This window comes from Apium graveolens, chromosome 11 (genome assembly GCF_009905375.1).
Source record: "Apium graveolens cultivar Ventura chromosome 11, ASM990537v1, whole genome shotgun sequence".
NCBI classification, from domain to species: Eukaryota; Viridiplantae; Streptophyta; class Magnoliopsida; order Apiales; family Apiaceae; genus Apium; species Apium graveolens.
Window position 1 is genome coordinate 109,454,221 of NC_133657.1, and position 22,771 is coordinate 109,476,991.

A 22,771-nucleotide genomic window follows, 5' to 3' on the forward strand; every position below is an offset into this window, starting at 1 on the left:
TCAATCCAACAATAAGCTACATAAGATTGCAGCCAGCAATGCAAACCCCCCTTCTCTTCTTCTTGGCTGCACTTCCTGCTTTCCAAATCAATACCATCACCTGTCATGGTAATGAAGATTTTCCTAATATTACTACTGTCTTAGTTTTCGGAGATTCATCTGTCGACACAGGAAACAACAATTACCTACCTACCTTTGCAAAGGCAAACCACAATCCATATGGTCAAAATTTTCCAGGACAAGTTCCCACAGGCAGGTTTTCGGATGGAAAACTAGTTCCTGATTTTCTAGTCTCAGAACTAGGAATCAAGGAGACAATTCCACCATTCCTGCAACCAAATTTATCAAATTTTGAATTGATCTCTGGTGTAAACTTCGCCTCAGCTGGAGCTGGATACGATGATTTTACAGGTTCAATATTTGACGTGATCCCCTTGTCGCAACAAACTGGGTACGTGAGGCAATATTTTGAGAAACTTGTGAGCATTGTAGGGGAAAAAGAGGCTCGGATGATAATGAGTAGAGCATTGGTTGTAATTAGTGCGGGGACTAATGATTTTCTTTTTAACTATTATACTGTGCCAACAAGAAAGCTTCAGTTCAATATCAGCAGTTACCAGAACTTTGTGCAGACAAGGCTCAAAAACTTTGTGAAGGAACTGTACAGTCTTGGACTGCGGATCATGGTTGTATCAGGGCTTCCTCCTATAGGCTGCTTGCCATTTCAAAGGGCTCTAGAGAGGCTGGTTATCAAAGAATGTATACAGGATCAAAATTGGGATTCTCAATCATATAATGACAAGCTCAAAAAATTATTGCAGATTATACAAAATGATCTCAAAGGGAGTAAAATTCTTTATTCTGATATCTACGACCCAGTAATGAAGATGATTAACAATCCGCAGGAATATGGTAGTGATAGCTTCTATTTTTGTCTTTCTCTTCTTTTCCCTGTACAGAAATTAATGTCGAATTTGTATTTCAATCTTATTTGTGAACAGGTTTTGCGGAAACAAGAAGGGGGTGTTGTGGGACAGGAATATTTCTGGAAACAGGACCGTTCTGTATTGCAACATCTTCAATGTGTTCAAACTCTTCAAAATACTTGTTCTTTGATAGTGTTCACCCCGGGCAAGAAGCATATCAGTTCATATTCAAGTACTCGTATGGAAGACTACTTCAGCAATATTTCAAGAACTTGACCTATGAAGACCACTACATGCATGAAAGAAAATATAGTCTGCAGTAATTTTATTAATACAGTCATTGATCATCAACTTTAACTATAACATTGCTTATATATCTTATTTTAACTCTGTCAGTTAAATTACAGATTCTAAATATATAGCTCCCTCCCTCCGTCCATTCATATTATAAGCGGAACAGTGACGAATGTGCACTAGTATTATTTAACTACGACTGTTATGAAATTAGCTTATATCCAAACAAAAGAAAATATGATTTCTGATGTACATATGTAGAACAACAATACCACAGACATGTGACCAATCATAGCAAACCTGCAACATCAAATACAGTGTCCTAATTCCGAATGTTCTGCCTCTTCTGTCTCCTCCTGTTCTTCTGCGTCCCTCCAAAGTTCTGGACAATGCCATCAATTGCCCAGGTGTGTTTATCCATTAAAATATTTCCCATAACAATTCCAACTACAAGCCCACTTACAACTCCTGCTAATATGGGGTCGAATCCACTTGGCAAGTTATTATCATTAGAATCATCCTCATCTTCATCATTGTCATGGACATCATCTGTTGGTGACCCAACAGTCATACAATTATTAGGTAAGGGGAATCCACAGAGTCTAGAGTTCGAGATGAAAGAACTGCTGTCGAATGTCCTAAATTGTGGACCCTGTGGTATACGACCACTTAGGAGGTTGCAAGAGACATTGAAGAATGCAAGGAAAGTAAGTTGTGCTGCTAATTGTTGAGGTATCACTCCTGAGAGCTTGTTCTGTGAAAGATCCAATGATTCAAGTTGTCTGAGGTTCCCTAGGGATGAAGGAATTTGACCAGTAAGCACATTGTTGAAAAGATTGAGCAACTGAAGCACCCCTAAGCTTCCAAAAGATTCTGGAATCTCCCCCGTGAATTTGTTGCATGAGAGGTCGACAGCAGTTAAAATGTTTGAAATCTTATTGTACTCTCTCTCTATACCCTTGTTCATAAGAGTAATCGAGCTACGATATGAATCACTCCAATATGCATGCGGGGTTTGAAACTTTAAATCTGTGGTTATATATGGTTTCAAGTCTGGATCAAAAGCTTTCATTGCATTCCAAACTCGGATATGAGCCATAGGTAAATCACCTGTTAAAGAGTTGCGGGAGATATCAATTATCCGCAACATTGGGAACTCTGAAGGAAATATAGGACTGCCCATCACAGCATGAAACTTGTTGGAATGCATAATTAGAACTTGCAATCGCGGAAGAGTCCCCAAGTAGATGGGGGAAAGTTTGTTTTATTTGATTATCTGATAGATCCAAAATCTGTAGCATTTTACAATTTAATAATGATTTTGGTACTTTCCCCTTGAACTGATTTCGACTCAAGTCCATTAGCTTCAAGTTGCAATCTTTTCTGTATGTTTGGGGAATTGTTCCAGAAAAGTTGTTGTCTTGAAGAATAAGGGCTTCCAGAGAATTTGGAAGACATGGAGGAACTGGTCCACTCAAGTTGTTTTTCGACAAGTCTAGTATTTTGAGAGACATAGCACTACAGAGTATGGGTGGAATGTCTCCCGTCAGCCTGTTGTTAGACACAACATACATAATTGTGTTCTTTGGAGGAACTGGGAGATTCCCTTGCAACAGATTATTGCTTATGTTTACGATTCTTAAACTCAAACTTGAAAGAGAAATCGGATAATCTTCCATGGCTGTTAGGAAGTTAACCGAAAGGTCAATTGCCTCCAAATGATCACTTGTATTCCATATCCAATGTGGTATTTTGCCATGAATATTATTTTCCGTCAGAAATAGTACCTCTAAATTGTTCTGGAATTGTAGAAAGTATGGGATCTCTCTTATATTACATGAACTCAGTAGTAATATCTCGAACTGTGGAAGAGTGAAGTTAAGGTGACGATGGGTTAATAACGTTATTTTGTTGTGAGATAGAGCAAGAACAGTAAGCTTTTTAAGGCTCAAAAAAATGTCGGCATATACTGTACCAGTAAGTGTGTTTTTATGAAGAGAAAAAGTTTCAAGGTTCTTCAATTGACAGAATGACCTTGGAATTGGTCCTGTTAGTTCGTTTTTGTGCAATACTAATTCACATAAGTGGGTCATGTTCATCAGCCACAATGGAATTTCACCATGAAAGTAATTAGATCCAAGGTTAAGAGAATTAAGTTGGGTTAGATTTGCAAGAGATGGTGGTAGATCGCCATATAGGCCGGTACTCTCAAGGTCCAACAGAGTAAGTTTAGTTAGCTTGTTAAGCCAAGAAAGTTTACCCGAATTGAACATGTTATTGGAAAGTGATAAATAAGCGAGTTGAGTTAAGTTACCAATTGAGGCGGGGATAGATCCTGAGAAATGGCATCCTTCGAGTTGCAATATAGTCAGTGACTTCAGGTTTCCTATTGAGACCGGTATGTTACCTGAGAAACTTGTCGAATCAAGCTTTAATTCCCTAAAGAAGCTTGTTTGGTTGAACTCTGGCAAATTACCGGTGAGATTTGTGTTGTCACTCGTACAAAGAACTAGCAAGTCTGGTAAATGGAAAAGGCCAACTGGGAATTTACCAGATAAATTATTTTTGGAGATATCAAGAAAGGTCAATTTAGACAATCTTGATAGCTCGGGCGGGATTTGACCAGAAAAAACAGAGGAGGAGAGGTTAAGAGTGAATAAACTTGAAAGGTGGGAAGTTTCGGATGGTATAGGAGAGTTCCTGAAGTTATTGGCAGCCAAGTTTAGGATTTGAAGGTGAACAAGGGTAAAAATGCTGCAATTGGAATGAATGTTGTAATATCCGGGATATATCGTTTAATTATTTTGCTATTAAATAATTATTATTTGTGTTTAGTATCTATTCTGCGAATTAATTGTTAAGTATTATGTGTGTTTGGATATTTAAAAATAATATTAATTGAGTATTTTAATTTTTATATGTTTAAAATAAAATATAGATAATTGTCATATCTTCCTAATTATTATTATGTTGATTTATGGATTTATAAGGATCATATGAAATTTATAAAATCTTTTTCCGGGTATTTAAAATCTATTTTATAAAAACGGGAACCAACCGACGTCACCCGTTGTTACGTTTTTGAAACCCGAAACTCTTCCGAGAACTCCTTCCTAACCTAATTGTAATATTCCGAGCATATTCCATGTTTCGACTTTTTCGATTCGGCGTACGGTTTGTTCTGCGCGGGTCCCGTCGCAACATTTTCGATATAATATTCGTTTCGGTAAATCAATAAAACCCGTATTTTCGATAAACGGGAGCTTTTTATTAAACTATCACAATTATCACATCGTAGTACGTGTAACCAGGCGCCGAGACCAAGACCGCAGTACAAATTGTACTGATTTGGATAATTATCCCGAAAACCGATACCGTTTGGATCAGTTTTTATAAATAAACGTACCGTTTTATATCCGGAATGATCCAACAGGATACTAATTTTCCGTAATTATAAATAGTCTTTTCCCGTATTTTATTTCGTACCAAAATCATTTGCAGATAGTTAATTTTATAATATTCAGAGAAAAACCCTAATTTCATAAAATGTTCTAAGAATCAAACAGCAAAACGAAGGCGTTACCGATCTCTGTTTTCAAAGCTTGAGTAACCAAAACGAAGGATTTGAAGTGTTCTACCAGATTCTGAGCTTCGTTTTACTGCAGAAATCAAGGGTATTTTTCTATATTTTTATTTATTTTCGAATTAATTTTATTAAAAATATGATTTTTTGTTCGGATGATTGTTTGTATGATTTGATGATTGCATGTTGTAGAGCTTGTTTTCCTGATGATTTTGATATATTATACGTCTGATTTGGAGTTCAATAACATGTTCAAATTTGAGTTTGATTTTCGAATTTTAAAATTAGGGTTTATAACCCGTATGAATATTTTCAATTGAAATTTGGGGGTTTTTGATTTAGGGGTTATTAGCTGTTGATTTATAGTGGGTTGTGTTCCTTATGAAATTTGCAATCGATTGGTATATAGCTCGTTAATAGAGGATGTCTGAATCGAAGGGAGTTGTGTTTTTAAATTTTCCGATGTTCGCCGGAAACCGACGATATTCTTGGCTAATTTCCGGCCAAGTCCGGGGTTATGGATGAATTTTGATTGCAGATATAGATTCCTGATGTTGTGTAGAGTGTATCTGGAGAAGATGGAGGTGTGCCGGAGGCGAGTTCTCCGGCGAGCCCGTCGTTTTCCGGCGACTAAACTGCAAAATTGCAGTTTAGTCCCTGTACTTTGGAAGATGGTGAAGTTCAGTCCCTGAACTTTCCCGAATTTGCAAAAATAGGATTCCTGTTTTAAAAATATTCAAAAATCATATTTCCTATTTATTTTTATTATAAAAATTCGATTTTAATTTCTGAAAATTCTAAAAATTATTATTTTAATTCCGAAAATTATTTTTAATTCAAAAATAAATCTGAATTAATTAGTTAATTAATTTCAGTTAATTTTCAATTGATTAATTGGTCAATTAATTCGAAAATTAATTGATTAATTGATTTAATTATTATTATTAATTAATTTTAATTAATTATTAATTAATTTTAATTAATTATTTAATTAGATTTAATTATTTAAAAATGATTTAAAAATTCCGAAAAATAGTTTCGAGCTTTAAAATATTATTCTAAATTACTTCCAAGGCTCGATAATTATTATAAAATTGTTTCGGAGCCAGAATTGGCCAACCGAACCCTGTTTATTACTCCAAATTAATCCAACGACCCGTTTTAATTCCGAAAAATGTTTTAAAAATCATTTTAAATACCTGAAAGCTTGTTTATGACCCGAGACTTATTTATAAATGATATATCATTGATTATGTGACGTGTTATGTGTTATATGTGACTTGTTGGTTGACTGTCGGTCTGTATATTCGATGTTTACTGGTTTATTGCATAACTTTCAATCCGTTAATCGGATTTGGGTGAAACGAAGGGTAGATAGAAGTATGTGTTGAATAGAATCCTATGAGTTAAATATTGATAGATGCTTATGATATGTGAGCAGAAGAGGCAAGGCGTAGGAAAGGGAAACAGGTAGTTGAGGAGTAAGACGGTTGAGATTGGAAACGAGTGCAGTGTAGTAAGCTAATACCAGGCAAGTGTTCTGAACTTTCTCGAGACATTATCGTGATTGATATTCCTGTTTTATATTGTAAGTGATTTGAAGCACTGAACCCTAAACCTTGATTCCAGTTATTGATCTTGAGCCATAACCTGATTCTTTCTAGACCATTGATTGTTGTATACCCAAATACGAACCTCAGATATACGATACTACTCCATAAATACATACAAACTAAATATTAAACACTGAACCAGATTGCTTATACATTCAAACCATTGTATCTTATGCTTTAAAAGACCAAATCCTTGGAACCCTGAAATGTTGATTCCTTTGTTATCCAATTCTTTCATTACCTAACAGCCAAGCTTTGGAAATGCCATATTGATCTTTATACAGATTGAAACCATTTTCATTATTGAACGTCCAATGTTGCTAATGATCCTGTTTATTATTTATTACTGCTTATTCTGTTATTATGGTAGAATTGGATTGTTTTTTATAAAATTGTGGACCAGATTCGTGGTCAGACCATATAATGGTTATTTTAGGCAAATGTGTGCCTTGGATCCAGTAGTTAGAGCAGTGATGTGTGCTTTGCTCGGGGTTAGTGTGTGACTGATCAGCAGCCTAACCTTGGTTTTTAATATGAAAATATAATATCCAATTCTAAATCATAATCCATTGTTCATTTGATATCATAACCATGTTCACCTGGTGATCATTATTCTCAGTTTTGTCATTGTGACTTGCTGAGCTAGTTAGCTCATTTGTGCGATATTGTTTATGTTCTTTTCCAGTTAAGAAGGAACCGGTTGGTACCAAGGATCCCCAGTCCAGCGCGAGAGCTAGGGGTTCAGGTTGATTGAGCTGAGCTAGTAGGCTTCTTTTGGGATAATTTAAGTCTGTAAAAGTTTGTAATAATATTTAATACTCAGTTTTGAGTTTGGAATAGTTGGGATTTAAACATTTGTAATATAATAGTGTGTTTGGCTTGTGTGCATACTTTAACCTGTTGCAGTCCGTGGTGGTTGGTAAGTAGGGTCACTGCATATTATTATTATCTTTATTATTGTTATAAGCAGGTTATAAATAAGGTGTGTGTGTGGACCTCAAACTTCTGACCCGGGTTTGGAGGGCGTCACAGGTTTGGTATCAGAGCCACAGGTTATAAGTCACTGACACAAGCCTAGGTTGACGGGAATGGGTAGAGAGTTAGGATTAGAAGTAAGAAATAGAAAGATAGAATGTCGAGAGGTTGAGTGCTTCGGTATGAAAGGTATTAGTATAATTCGCGTTATGGTTCGAGATTCTTATATTACGATATGATTTCAGATAACAGTGATGGCCGACTCTTTTATTTCCGTATCAGCTGATCACTCAGAGCCTTCAGTTGGAGTGCCGTATTCGGATCCATGTCCTGTTGTTCCACCAGTATTGGCTATATTACCTCCACCTGTGTTGCAGCCCGTACCACTGCAGGCTATTCCACCCCCAGGCATGAGGCCACCTATCAGAGGACCCCCACCTGTTGATTCAGGCTTTACTGGTCATTTAGTCACAAGAGTACCTTTCCAGTTCTCTTCCTACCACAATTTTTGGAATTTTTGAAACCCTTATGAATAGTGATTTTGCTGATTATGCTGAATAAGAAAACTTTTCATACCACACTATGTAGGGGTTCTTTTATTGATCTTCTGAGATATTATTAGTACCCTATGTGGTATATAAGTGTATGTAAAGATCGTCAGAATCCAAATTCGAATTCTTTGATTTTTCCCGAAAATCCACCAGATACCGAAAGAATTGAGTATAAGGTAACAGGATAAAAAGGATTTAAATTCAAGGATTATAAGAGAGGATCATAAAAGGAATATAATGAATTGAGAAAGGATAAGGGAACCCAAGTAATAAGATCCCGGGTATGATCCCTCAAATGATAAACGCGAACGAAAGTTAAGTGAACCGTAAAACAAATAAGCGACCAAGAGACAAGCTTGTACAAGAAGCCAAGGATTGTGACATCATCAAACCACAAGACAAAGACATGTGGCAAATGGATGACATAAGAAAGGTGACATAAGCATGACAAGTGAGATTGTTTTGTTGGTTGATTTGTAGCCAAACATTATTTACCATGGTAAATTCTAAACTAACCAAGCTAACAAAACACCAAGCAAGCAAAAAACTTCATTTTCTCTCTTTTCTTCATGAAGCTCTCGGCTTCTTTCTTAAGAAATGGGAAGTCCAAGTTCCTCCACTTGCTAATTTACAAGGTAATTATCCTAGCTTCTCCTAGTTAAGTTACATACTTCCTAGGAATCTTAGCTTCAAAATCCTTTCCTAGCATTTCCTATAAATCATTCAAGAAGATGGTGAATAGTACTTTCTTGAAATTAATTTTTGTGTTCTTGATTTCTTTGAAAGATCAAGCTTGTAGGAGATTAGATTAAGGCTTCCATGGGCATTCCAAGGATCTTTCATGGATTAAAAGCTTCAAGGAAGGTATAACTCTTCATGATCTTAGTCTTAAGTTTTGTTGTTTCGATTTCCTAATGTTTAGATGATGGGTTAGTGTAATGGGTGTGTAATCATGTTTAGAGCTTTGTTTAGTAAGTGGTTTTGTTGATTTTGGAGTTAGGAGTGATACTTGTTGGATTTGAAGTTCTTGGCCAAATTTTTTAACTTGGTTTAGATGAATAAGTTGAGATATTGAGTTATGGTTGAATGATATTGTATTGTGGTTGAATGATGGTGGAATGGTAATGATTGTGGGTTGATTGTGAATTGAATTGGAGTTGTACGAAATTGGTAATCGCGTAAACATAGTCGTCGTAATGTCCGATTACCCTAGACTGTTTTTGTTCTTAACATTAGGACCCGTGAACTCACTCTTAGGTTTTGACCATTGCCATAATTAGATAGTTCATGTTACGAGCTTCGTTTTGATATGTGGTTCGCTTGAATCCGATGTATGGTTTAGGAGAAACGGCCGTTTTAAGTAACGGCGTTTCGCGAACGAACCATTACCCCTCGTCTTAGTTTGAAACCTTGGTTAAGGACTTTAAATGACTAATTGGGGTATAAAACAATTATGTTAAGTGGATTAGGCAGTTGGTAAGGTACTCGCGAAAGAATCGCCTTAAAACTCTTAATGGTTAATTTATTAAAAATGGTGGAGCCGAAGGTACTCGAGCGACTTAAGTGAATCATTAAGCGCGAAAGCGAACGTTAGGGCTCTAATTGGTTAAAGTCTAGTTTCTTAAGCGACCGGGGTTTAATTCCGACTTATGTTGTTGTTCATAGGTTATCGGACCCACTCTAATCTTAAGTCTATCCGGGAACACTCAGGCAAGTTTTCTACCCGTTATACTGTTGTTGTGATGTAAACATATGAATATGCATTATCTTGTGATAGATGCATGATGGTTAATTAGCAAATTCTTGCGATATATTGGCGCATGTGATATGGTATATATGCATGCCTGTTTCGTAATCTTGATACATATATCTGTTGATTCAGTTGCATAATACATATGCTAGAGATAAGCAGTATTTGCGTATACCCTAAGTATAGGGGACCCAAAGGTGAACATTTTTCTAAACCGGGAGTCGATGTTCCCGAGTATAATATATATATGTATATATTGATATAGTTTTCAAAACTATTAATCGAATAAGGTTTATTCGATAACTTTATTTTATTTAATGAATATTATTATGAATATTCATTCGAGGACTTATGACTCCGCTTACTTTATTTAATGAATATTATTTTGAATATTCATTCGAGGACTTAAGACTCCGTTTACTTTATTTAATGAATATTATTTTGAATATTCATTTGAGGACTTAAGACTCCGTTTATTTTATTTACTGAATATTATTATGAATATTCATTCGAGGACTTATGACTCCGCTTACTTTATTTAATGAATATTATTTTGAATATTCATTCGAGGACTTAAGATTCCGTTTACTTTATTTAATGAATATTATTTTGAATATTCATTTGAGGACTTAAGACTCCGTTTATTTTATTTAATGAATATTATTTTGAATATTCATTTGAGAACTTATGACTCCGCTTATTTATTAAATAATATTCTTTATTTTATTCAAGAATAATGTTTCGATAATCAAACTTATTTTCGATTATTCAAATAAAGATAGTACTTTCGTATAAGTATATCTTTGGTTATTTATTATTCATTTCAAGTATAAGTTTTAAAACTTTTACTTCAATTATTTTTATAAGGATTATCCTTATGGGAATATTATTTAAATATTAATATTCAGATATTTTCTAATATATCGGGACTGATTTATTTCATTAAATCAGTATTATTCCAAATATTCTTAAAAATGTTTGTGAGTCTTCAAAATGATTTTAAAAGTTAGAGCGGATCCCAAAACTCATTTTTATATTTAAGATCGTCCTTTCAAAGGGGATTTAAATATTCGCTCAAAACTTGAGGGATCCGGCTCTGTGGTTTATTTTATATTCGCAACATGGTTGCTGTTTTGAGACAAAAATTTGATTACTTGCCCAATATTCGGGAAGTAAGTCCATCTGATTGAGTCGGCATAAGTGACAGGCCGGGGTACGGTCTATGAAGGTGTAAGAGGCTGGGTGACAGTCCATCCACGCGTGAGTGGCCGGGTAACGGTCTAGCGCGAGGTCCGAATGCGGCCAGGGTGATGACCGGCGAGGAATTCATCCATCTACAGTAGAAAAGATTACTTATTGGTATCTTTGCCTGATCAGCAAGATATCGGGTTTATGCCAAAATTCTTTTCTTTCGAAATTCATTGGATATTGCAACTCTGTTCATACTTTACATGACAGAGGTTTTCAGGAAATATATGAGAGATATATATGGATATATATATATCGGGACTTAATGAAGTATCTCGTAACTTCATTTCATTCAATAATATTTCAAAGATTGAATCTATTCAAGTCTTATCTTGTAGTCTCATCTGTGTGATGACCTTTTGAAATTGATTATAACTTGAACGGTGGTAGTTCAAGTAGTATTTGGAAAAGATATAAGTATATTGGAGTATCTTGTAACTTCATCTTTTCAACTTATATCTAGTTAATGATTATCTTATGCATGACAAAGATTTTCAGAAAAATGTTGAGACAAGGTTAGATATATGAGATCACCTTGCAACGATATTTTTATACAGTTATAAACTGGAACTATGTGTATATTATACATGTCAGAGGACTTCAAAGTTTGTGAAAAGTATATATGTATATATATATATACTGAATATTTTGCGACTTGGTCGCATTAAGATATCAGCTTGGTTCATTTCTTCTTGACCAAGACTTTTATGAGTACTATGAGAATGTTCATATATTGTTAATTATTATACATATTATTTCGGTGAGCTTGTTGCTCACCCTTGCTTTCTTCTTTCATCACACAACAACAGATAGACAAGATGAACAGGATCAAGCTCCCAATTCGTGAGCGGTTAGGAAACGTTCCGCAGTTTCCTGTAGGCGTTGATGCCGTGTCGCTGAGGTAGGATCTACCAATAGGCTAGGCTTTCAACTTTTGTTGTACCGGACTTATGTATATTTATGAATTGTAATAATGGCAAGGAAATGTAAACTATTTAGAAAACCTTTTTATGGTGAAATGGTTTATAATTGTGAAATAAAATGACTTGTGTTATTTTTGATATTCATCTCTGAGACTATAACTTGTGGTGTGTGTGTGTATATTGTGGGGTCACAGTACGCAGTAGTTGGTTGACTGTTAAGATTAAGTATTGATAAGGGAAATGGAACTCGTGACAACCCGAATCCCCGACCCCGAATTTGGGGGTGTTACAGAAATGGTATCAGAGCAAAGCGTTATAAACCTCAGAGATGATGTGACATTAAAATAATAAGTTCACTAAGATAAATAAGAACTCTTGCCAAGTTCATAGTCGGGCTACCTAACGTAGTACTGACAGTTAAAACCCTTATGGGAATCCTTGTAAATATCGTGATAGAAGCGTAGTTCGCTATAGTATATGGTAGCGGAACTCCGAACCCTGAGGTTGAGGAGCAACCGCGCGATGATGTTTTATTACTAATTGGAGATCGGTTTGTGGATCCGATAGAGCGTCCTGACGCAGGACCGGATGATGTTCATATTGAAGATGTAGTGGTTGAGGATGTTGTCCAAGAAGGGATTGTTACTGAGGAGGATCCCGTGGAGGATCCTGACAAGAATGAATAAAGGACCACTGAGGAATTGATAACCATGGTTAGGGCAACTACCAGAGGTAGGATTGGCCGGTCACTACCGGAGGTTCGTTCAAGTTTGTAAAGATAGTAGCCCCTTTAACGCGGCTTACTCGTATGACTGAGAAGTTCGAATGGACAGAGAAATGCGAGAACAGCTTTTAAGAACTGAAGCAAAGATTGGTGACGGCCCCTATGTTGGCGTTGCCGGATGGAAAGGAGATGTTGTGATGGGTAGTGACGCTTCGCATAAGGAATTAGGGTGCTTCTTATACAGCACAACAAGGTAATCGCGTACGCGTCAAGATAATTAAATGAATATAAAGTTCGATATCCCCACCCATGAGCTTGGGCTCGTGGCAATAGTTTTGCCCTAAAGATTGAAGGCACTACTTGTATGGAGAGAAGTGCGAGATTTACCTAAGCCATAAGTGCTCTAGTACATTTTCCCGTAGAAAGAGCTCAACATATGCCAGAGGAGGCAGTTAGAGCTAATCAAGGATTACGATTATGAGATTCTTTATCATCCAGGGAAAGCCAAAATGGTGGCTAATGCCCTTAGTATAAAGGAGAGACTCAAGATGAAAATGTCTTTGGGAGAGTTGATAAGAGATTTTGAGAAAATGGAAATAGAATTGAAGGTAACTGGAGCCGGTACCGAAACGCTGTTTGAGATTGCAATACAGCCCGAATTATCAAAAAAGATTATATTGTGCCAAGAAAAAGTGATGAATGAAGGCAGAGAGTCAATGACTGGAGAAGAGATTAATACCAAGAAAGATGATAAGGGAATAACGAGGTATTCCTACAGAATTTGGGTTCCAAACGTTTAAGAGCGTAAGGACTGGATCTTAGATAAAATCCATAGCTCGAGGAATAAGATTTAGGGCAAACCCCGAATGTGATAGTCAGGGAGGTTGCCATTAAGAAAGAAGGAGCCCATAACATAATGAAGTGGAAAATAAGGATTTTAACGTATAAGATAACCCCAAGTATGGGAGAAGGATGAAACATTTCATACTAAGGAAACAGAAAGTCGAGTAAGGAAAGGAGACCTGAGACGGTACTCCTATACGGCAATTCATGGACCTGCCTAAACAGAACTTAGACTATTATCCCCAACCACCACCCTGAGGAAACAATGCGGCGAGAAATTCTTTCAGGACCTTTAAGTCGCTAAGCTCTCAGAGTTCCAAGGAACAAGCTGACCCAGTCGAGGCAAGAGCCTGGCTAAAGGAAATATAGGAATCATTTGAGATTCTAAATGATTGACGAATCGCAAAAGACTATTTTTGTCACTTACCCTCCTAAGAGAGAGGCCACCCGCTGGTGAAAGGCCAAGGAAGGCACGGAGCAAGAGATTATAATAAACTGATTTAAGTTCAGTCAATTGTTTTCAGGATAGTACTTCCCAAGGTTATGGAGATAGTGTAAAAGCTTTAGAGCCAGAACAAAGGAAGAAGAGTATGATGAATTATGAATCTAAGTTGTAAAAGTTGTCAAGATTCGTCTGGAGGACAAGAATCCCAGAACGACATGATGTTTGAAGTCAATGATTAGTGGGTTCGTGAAATGATTGTAAGAGAAAGGAAAATAAAAAGAAACTGAAGTGGAAAAAGGCAATAGAGTTTGAGGAATGATAAGGGAGTTGGGTATGAGGAAACCCTAAAGAATCATAGTAATAGAAATAGAAAAGTATGTGATCGTCAGGATGAGAGTGATTCACCATGAGTTAAAGTTGATGATTAAAGGAATAAGAGACACATATATTTTATCCCCTGTAAGTTGGGAGGATTCGAGGAAACCTTGAGATAGTTCGAAGGATAAATAATGAGACGCGGATAGACTGAGGAGACAAGAAAGTAAGAAATTAGGAAAATTGGATGAAGGAAGTGACCTTCAAGAATGTGAAGTGAAAGACCGGTGGCTTGATACCCATAAAGGGGGAAGCCAGGTATGAAAGATATCCCAACATTGAGATGACTGTTGAGATAAACAACAAAAGTAAATAAGGAATTATTAAGAAGAAGTTCACGTTGAACACGACCAATATCTTCCAGAACATCCTTGTTATCGTTACCCAATTTAGGCAAGAAAAGCGGATAACCGTTGTTATCTTTTGGAGGCCATATTGATTGACCTCATTTTGAATACATATGTTATTGTGAAATTCGGCATATACTATTGAGGTGGGAATGATTGAATAAGACACCCTTATCAGGGATATATGACTTGATTTATCCATGGAAGGATGCATGTACCTTTTTAAAGGTGGAATTAAGGATAGAACATCGGTAACTTAAAATTAATCCTAGGGGAATGCATAAAGGTTGGCATTTCACCCTTAATAAGGATAGTATGAGTCTTGATAGTATGAATTGGAAAGGATTAAGGTAATAACAACCTTTAAGGATCAGTGGAGAAATTTTTCAGAAGTATATAGACAATGATTCTGGTATTAATAAATGGTATCTTGATATGCCCTGTATCTAGGGAATACAGGAGGAACGATTCAAGGATAACCTTAGAGGTTTTAGAAGGAGAAAGGTAATATTCAAAATTCTCAAGAATAGAAATGTCGATAAAGGAAATATGACGTAATTATAATGATGCCAAGAGGGGCACGTGTTAAACCACGAGAAAGTATGGATCGAACCAGTAAAGGTCGAAATTATTCAGGGAAATTAGGACCTAAGATAAAAGATGTTCTAAGTATGATTGAGAGTCAGTCGTGACAGTGATTAACCTATAAAGACTGAGGCAATAACTTATGGAAAAATGGTGATATTTTTTACTTACTCATCAGATTTTAAGGAAAACATCTTCACATAAGCAGTGATTGAAATGAGGTAGAAAATTTATTTGGAGGTGGTTAAAATGACATTGACTGTAAGGAAATTTTACTATCAGGAAAGGCCAAAGAGGTGGCCGACACTTTAAAGGTAAGAGGATAATTATAGGCGCTTGTGCCAAAGGAATACAGTGATGATGGTTAAAGCTGTGAAGGTTGTATTATGGTTTGGAAGATTGACATTCCTTCTAATGACTGTGCAATACCCAACCGTAATAGTAGTTGGTAAAGGTTTAATTCGTGTAATCGCCATGAGCGGGCTATCTATCTCAGAAGGTACTATCTTGAGATAAGTCAGGACCATGTTTCAAAAAGGACTAGACGAACCTTTGAGTTAAGTCTTCTATTTAAGGCATGTGATTAAGAATGGTATTAACCTGCTATCGTTGCTTTGATTGAAACTCTTCTGTAATTTTATCTGCTTCATGTCATGAAAGTACGTCAGAATTTGGAGTGTTCTTCATGAATTATGAATGGTGATTATGTTAACTCCTTAGAAGAATTCTATACGACATGTAAGGACTCCGTATGATTAGATATTAAGATTTCATGGAAAGTGAATGACGACAGTAGGTCAGTGGTGGACCATAGTAATGCCGCAATGATTCTGCGAGTAAGGAGCTGATTACAACCGTGAGAGTTGTATTGGAATGGATGTTGAGATTGAGTACCACTAATCGGGCCGTGCTGACGTATAAGTTATCTTTGATAGAAAAACTAGGTCGATTATGTACCTATTGAATATTTATTCCTTCTTATCAATAGAGAGTCGTATTACTATACGAGGAAGGTTGCGATGCAAGCATATAATTCTAGTAACGATGATGTCTAGAATGAGATCCCAGATTCGATTTTTGATATCGAGGGAGTTTTAAAGGTGATTGTGTATAAGCTCGAGGAAGAGCATGGGTCCATAGAATGATGGACGGAATAGCAAAAATATTTAGGCATGTGAAATACGATGTTATAATACTTGATGTTGATATAAATACATATATGTTTTGTTCTCCTATGACAAACCTCTATAGTTCAGAGGTAGATTCCAAGCCAGATATTTTATGGCAATAAATTTTTTTTGTATATACAATTCTCTTCAGTTCATTCTTTTCTCTTCTTTTCATTTCATGTAAGCTGAGAAGAACAACCCTTCCAGAAGGGGAGGTATTGCCAAATGACTATCTATCTGTGTGATAGAAGCCTAGTAGGATACCACATGTTATTTAATTGCTTGTCAAGTACTAAAGGCTGGCCACCTTCTGTACTAACTATGCAATAGAACAAGTGTTCATGATCATAGTGATCTCTCAATAAATTCTTTTACTTCTACGTGAAGGACCAAGCTTTCGAAGATGGAGGCAGCTAGAGATGAAGTGGTACCAAGTATGGTGGCATTCGGAATGGAAATTCATTTGTGATACTAAGGTTGACGTGGTTATTAAAAGGTTATAGAACGCTAACGAGCAAAACTGTAACCAATATAGTATTTGGTACGGAAGATAGTAACGATTACGAACTGAAAAAGAGTGGGTATTGAGAAGCAAAAGTTGTAGATCTAGATGAGATAATGAGAGTCTGTACAATAGACTTGAAAGAAATTTGGAATGATCACTTAACGCAGATTGAGTTTTCTTATGATAATCGATCGTATGTCAGTATCGAGGTATCGCCTTATGAGATCCTTGAGGGAAGACGATGTCGATCTCCCTTATGATAGGATGAAATTGTAGAGCGCAAGATGCTCGGACCCGCAGTAGTCCAAAGGACCAAGGATATCATAGATCTAATCAGAGGACGGCTGGTAGTAGCCCAAGATGGACATAAGAAGTATGTTGATTTGACACGAAAGAACAAAGAATAGGAAGTAGGGGACCTAGTGCTGTTATAGGTATTCCCTTGGAAAGGATGGATGTGGTTCGGAAAGAAAGGAAAGCTAAGCCCACGAATTGTTGGACCCTTGGATATATTAAGTCGTATTGGGAAGTTAGCATATGAGCTAGCCCTACCCCCGAACATGTAGCAAGTTCATAACGTGTTCCACGTATCAATGTTAAGGAAGTGTAATTCGAATGCCAGATAAATGGGGGCATAGGAGCGCATAGACATGCAACCAGACGTAACCTATATGGAGCAACCAGGAAGGGTTATAGATTGAAAAAAGAACAAGTGCTTAGGAGAAGGGTTATCAAACTAGTCAGAGTTTGATGATAGAACCACAATGTGGGAAAATTTACTTGAGAGTTAGAAAGTGCAATGCTAAGAAAGTATCCCTATTCATTTTCTATCTGATTCCGGGACGGAATCCTTTTAAGGAGGGGAGACTGTAATAACCCCAATTTTTGGAATTTTTGAAACCCTTATGAATAGTAATTTTGCTGATTATGCTGAATAAGAAAACTTTTCATACCACACTATGTAGGGGTTCTTTTATTGATCTTCTGAGATATTATTAGTACCCTATGTGGTATATAAGTGTATGTAAAGATCGTCAGAATCCAAATTCGAATTCTTTGATTTTTCCCGAAAATCCACCAGATACCGAAAGAATTGAGTATAAGGTAACAGGATAAAAAGGATTTAAATTCAAGGATTATAAGAGAGGATCATAAAAGGAATATAATGAATTGAGAAAGGATAAGGGAACCCAAGTAATAAGATCCCGGGTATGATCCCTCAAACGATAAACGCGAACGAAAGTTAAGCGAACCGTAAAACAAATAAGCGACCAAGAGACAAGCTTATACAAGAAGCCAAGGATTGTGACATCATCAAACCACAAGACAAAGACATGTGGAAAATGGATGACATAAGAAAGGTGACATAAGCATGACAAGTGAGATTGTTTTGTTGGTTGATTTGTAGCCAAGCATTATTTACCATGGTAAATTCTAAACTAACCAAGTTAACAAAACACCACACAAATACACCAAGCAAGCAAAAAAATTCATTTTCTCTCTTTTCTTCATGAAGATCTCGGTTTCTTTCTTAAGAAATGGGAAGTCCAAGCTCCTCCACTTGCTAATTTATAAGGTAATTATCCTAGCTTCTCCTAGTTAAGTTACATACTTCCTAGGAATCTTAGCTTCAAAATCCTTTCCTAGCATTTCCTATAAATCATTCAAGAAGATGGTGAATAGTACTTTCTTGAAATTAATTTTTGTGTTCTTGATTTCTTTGAAAGATCAAGCTTGTAGGAGGTTAGATTAAGGCTTCCATGGGCATTCCAAGGATCTTTCATGGATTAAAAGCTTCAAGGAAGGTATAACTCTTCATGATCTTAGTCTTAAGTTTTGTTGTTTGGATTTCCTAATGTTTAGATGATGTGTTAGTGTAATGGGTGTGTAATTATGTTTAGGGCTTTGTTTAGTAAGTGGTTTTGTTGATTTTGGAGTTAGGAGTGATACTTGTTGGATTTAAAGTTCTTGGCCACATTTTTTGACTTGGTTTAGATGAATAAGTTGAGATATTGAGTTATGGTTGAATGATATTGTATTGTGGTTGAATGATGGTGGAATGGTGATGATTGTGGGTTGATTGTGAATTGAATTGGAGTTGTACGAAATTGATAATCGCGTAAACATAGCCGTCGTAATGTCCGATTACCCTAGACTGTTTTTGTTCTTAACATTAGGACCCGTGAACTCACTGTTAGGTTTTACCATTCCAATGATTAGATAGTTCATGTTACGAGCTTCGTTTTGATATGTGTTTCGCTTAAATCCGATGTACGGTTTAGGAGAAACGACCGTTTTAAGTAACGGCATTTCGCGAATGAACCATTACCCCTCATCTTACTTTGAAACCTTGGTTAAGGACTTTAAATGACTAATTGGGGTATGAAACAATTATGTTAAGTGTATTAGGCAGTTGGTAAGGTACTCGCGAAAGAATCGCCTTAAAACTCTTAATGGTTAATTTATTAAAAATGGTGGAGCCGAGGGTACTCGAGCGACTTAAGTGAATCGTTAAGCGCGAAAGCGAACGCTTGGGCTCTAATTGGTTAAAGTCTAGTTTCTTAAGCGACCGGGGTTTAATTCCGACTTATGTTGTTGTTCATAGGTTATCGGACCCACTCTAAGCTTAAGTCTATCCGGGAACACTCAGGCAAGTTTTCTACCCGTTATACTGTTGTTGTGATATATACATATGTATATGCATTATCTTGTGATAGATGCATGATGGTTAATTAGAAAATTCTTGCGATATATTGGAGCATGTGATATGGTATATATGCATGCCTGTTTCGTAATCTTGATACATATATCTGTTGATTCAGTTGCATAATACCTATGTTAGAGACAAGCAGTATTTGCGTATACCCTTAGTATAGGGGACCCAAAGGTGAATATTTTTCTAAACCGGGAGTCGATGTTCCCGAGTATAATATATATATATATTGATATAGTTTTCAAAACTATTAATCGAATAAGGTTTATTCAATAACTTTATTTTATTTAATGAATATTATTATGAATATTCAATCGAGGACTTATGACTCCGCTTACTTTATTTAATGAATATTATTTTGAATATTCATTCGAGGACTTAAGACTCCGTTTACTTTATTTAATGAATATTATTTTGAATATTCATTTGAGGACTTAAGACTCCATTTATTTTATTTAATGAATATTATTATGAATATTCATTCGAGGACTTATGTCTCCGCTTACTTTATTTAATGAATATTATTTTGAATATTCATTGGAGGACTTAAGACTCCGTTTACTTTATTTAATGAATATTATTTTGAATATTCATTTGAGGACTTAAGACTCCGTTTATTTTATTTAATGAATATTATTTTGAATATTTATTTGAGGACTTATGACTCCGCATATTTATTAAATAATATTTTTATTTTATTAAAGAATAATGTTTCGATAATCAAACTTATTTTCGATTATTCAAATAAAGATAGTACTTTCGTATAAGTATATCTTTGGTTATTTATTATTCATTTCAAGTATAAGTTTTAAAACTTTTACTTCAATTATTTTTATAAGGATTATCCTTATGGGAATATTATTTAAATAATAATATTCAGATATTTTCTAATATATCGGGACTGATTTAATTTATTAAATCAGCATTATTCCAAATATTCTTAAAAATGTTTGTGAGTCTTCAAAATGATTTTAAAAGTTAGAGCCGATCCGAAAACTCATTTTTATATTTAAGATCGTCCTTTCAAAGGGGATTTAAATATTCGCTCAAAACCTGAGGGATCCGGCTCTGTGGTGTATTTTATATTCGCAACATGGTTGCTATTTTGAGACAACAATTTGATTACTTGCCCAATGTTCGGGAAGTAAGTCCATCTGATTGAGTCGGCATAAGCGACAGGCCGGGGTACGGTCTATGAAGGTGTAAGAGGCTGGGTGACAGTCCATCCACGCGTGAGTGGCCGGGTAACGGTTTAGCGCGAGGTCCGAATGCGGCCAGGGTGATGACCGGCGAGGAATTCATCCATCTACAGTAGAAAAGATTACTTATTGGTATCTTTGCCTGATCAGCAAGATATCGGGTTTATGCCAAAATTCTTTTCTTTCCAAATTCATTGGATATTGCAACTCTGTTCATACTTTACATGACAGAGGTTTTTAGGAAATGTATGAGAGATATATATGGATATATATATATCGGGACTTAATGAAGTATCTCGTAACTTCATTTCATTCAATAATATTTCAAAGATTGAATCTATTCAAGTCTTATCTTGTAGTCTCATCTGTGTGATGACCTTTTGAAATTGATTATAACTTGAACGGTGGTAGTTCAAGTAGTATTTGGAAAAGATATAAGTATATTGGAGTATCTTGTAACTTCATCTTTTCAACTTATATCTAGTTAATGATTATCTTATGCATGACAAAGATTTTCAGAAAAATGTTGAGACAAGGTTAGATATATGAGATCACCTTGCAACGATATTTTTATACAGTTATAAACTGGAACTCTGTGTATATTATACATGTCAGAGGACTTCAAAGTTTGTGAAAAGTATATATGTATATATATATACTGAATATTTTGCGACTTGGTCGCGTTAAGATATCAGCTTGGTTCATTTCTTCTTGACCAAGACTTTCATGAGTATTATGAGAATGCTCATATATTGTTAATTATTATACATATTATTTCGGTGAGCTTGTTGCTCACCCTTGCTTTCTTCTTTCATCACACAACAACAGATAGACAAGATGAACAGGATCAAGCTCCCAATTCGTGAGCGGTTAGGAAGCGTTCCGCAGTTTCCTGTAGGCGTTGATGCCATGTTGCTGAGGTAGGATCTACCAATAGGCTAGGCTTTCAACTTTTGTTATACCGGACTTATGTATATTTATGAATTGTAATAATGGCAAGGAAATGTAAACTATTTAGAAACCCTTTTTATGGTGAAATGGTTTATAATTGTGGAATAAAATGACTTGTGTTATTTTTGATATTCATCTCTGAGACTATAACTTGTGGTGTGTGTGTGTATATTATGGGGTCACAGTACGCAGTAGTTGGTTGACTGTTAAGATTAAGTATTGATAAGGGAAATGGAACTCGTGATAACCCGAATCCCCGACCCCGGATTTGGGGGTGTTACAGAAATGGTATCAGAGCCAAGCGTTATAAACCTCAGAGATGATGTGACATTAAAATAATAAGTTCACTAAGATAAATAAGAACTCTTTCCAAGTTCATAGTCGGGCTACCTAACGTAGTACTGACAGTTAAAACCCTTATGGGAATCATTGTAAATATCGTGATAGAAGCGTAGTTCTCTATAGTATATGGTAGCGGGACTCTGAACCCTGAGGTTGAGGAGCAACCGCGCGATGATGTTTTATTACTAATTGGAGATCAATTTATGGATCCGATAGAGCGTCCTGACACAGGACCGGATGATGTTAATATTGAGGATGTAGCGGTTGAGGATGTTGTCCAAGAAGGGATTATTGCTAAGGAGGATCCCGTGGAGGATCTTGACAAGAATGAATAAAGGACCACTGTGGAATTGATAACCATGGTTAGGGCAACTACCAGAGGTAGGATTGGCCGGTCACTATCGGAGGTTCGTTCAAGTTTGTAAAGATAGTAGCCCCTTTAACGTGGCTTACTCGTATGACTGAGAAGTTCGAATGGACAGAGAAATGCGAGAACAGCTTTTAAGAACTGAAGCAAAGATTGGTGATGGCCCCTATGTTGGCGTTGCCGGATGGAAAGGAGATGTTGTGATGGGTAGTGACGCTTCGCATAAGGAATTAGGGTGCTTCTTATACAGCACAGCAATGTAATCGCGTACACGTCAAGATAATTAAGGGAATATAAAGTTCGATATTACGACCCATGAGCTTGGACTTGTGGCAATAGTTTT

At 36.1% G+C, this 22,771-nt stretch overlaps 2 protein-coding genes across 2 annotated transcripts; one reads left to right on the plus strand and one right to left on the minus strand.

The window, feature by feature from the left end:
• The first annotated feature begins 38 nt into the window (after nt 1–38).
• Nucleotides 39–1,249, plus strand: LOC141695761 (GDSL esterase/lipase At1g58430-like). Its single transcript, XM_074499981.1, has 2 exons — nt 39–912; nt 1,002–1,249. Exons 1-2 carry the CDS (start codon nt 39–41, stop codon nt 1,247–1,249), a joined length of 1,122 nt encoding a protein of 373 aa, XP_074356082.1.
• A 199-nt stretch (nt 1,250–1,448) lies between these two features.
• On the minus strand, nt 1,449–3,984 carry LOC141698529 (uncharacterized). Its single transcript, XM_074503235.1, has 2 exons — nt 3,535–3,984; nt 1,449–2,330 (listed from the first exon to the last, which is right to left on the minus strand). Exon 2 carries the CDS (start codon nt 2,317–2,319, stop codon nt 1,543–1,545), a length of 777 nt encoding a protein of 258 aa, XP_074359336.1. The 5' UTR covers nt 2,320–2,330; nt 3,535–3,984; the 3' UTR covers nt 1,449–1,542.
• Between the last annotated feature and the right edge of the window lie 18,787 nt (nt 3,985–22,771).

Excerpts from the sequence above, each read along its gene's own strand:
- LOC141698529 (XM_074503235.1), bottom strand. The coding sequence starts at position 2,319 with ATGGCTCATATCCGAGTTTGGAATGCAATGAAAGCTTTTGATCCAGAC.
- LOC141695761 (XM_074499981.1), top strand. The coding sequence starts at position 39 with ATGCAAACCCCCCTTCTCTTCTTCTTGGCTGCACTTCCTGCTTTCCAA. Across the intron at positions 913-1,001 it reads TAACAATCCGCAGGAATATG|GTTTTGCGGAAACAAGAAGG; the intron begins GTAGTGATAGCT and ends ATTTGTGAACAG.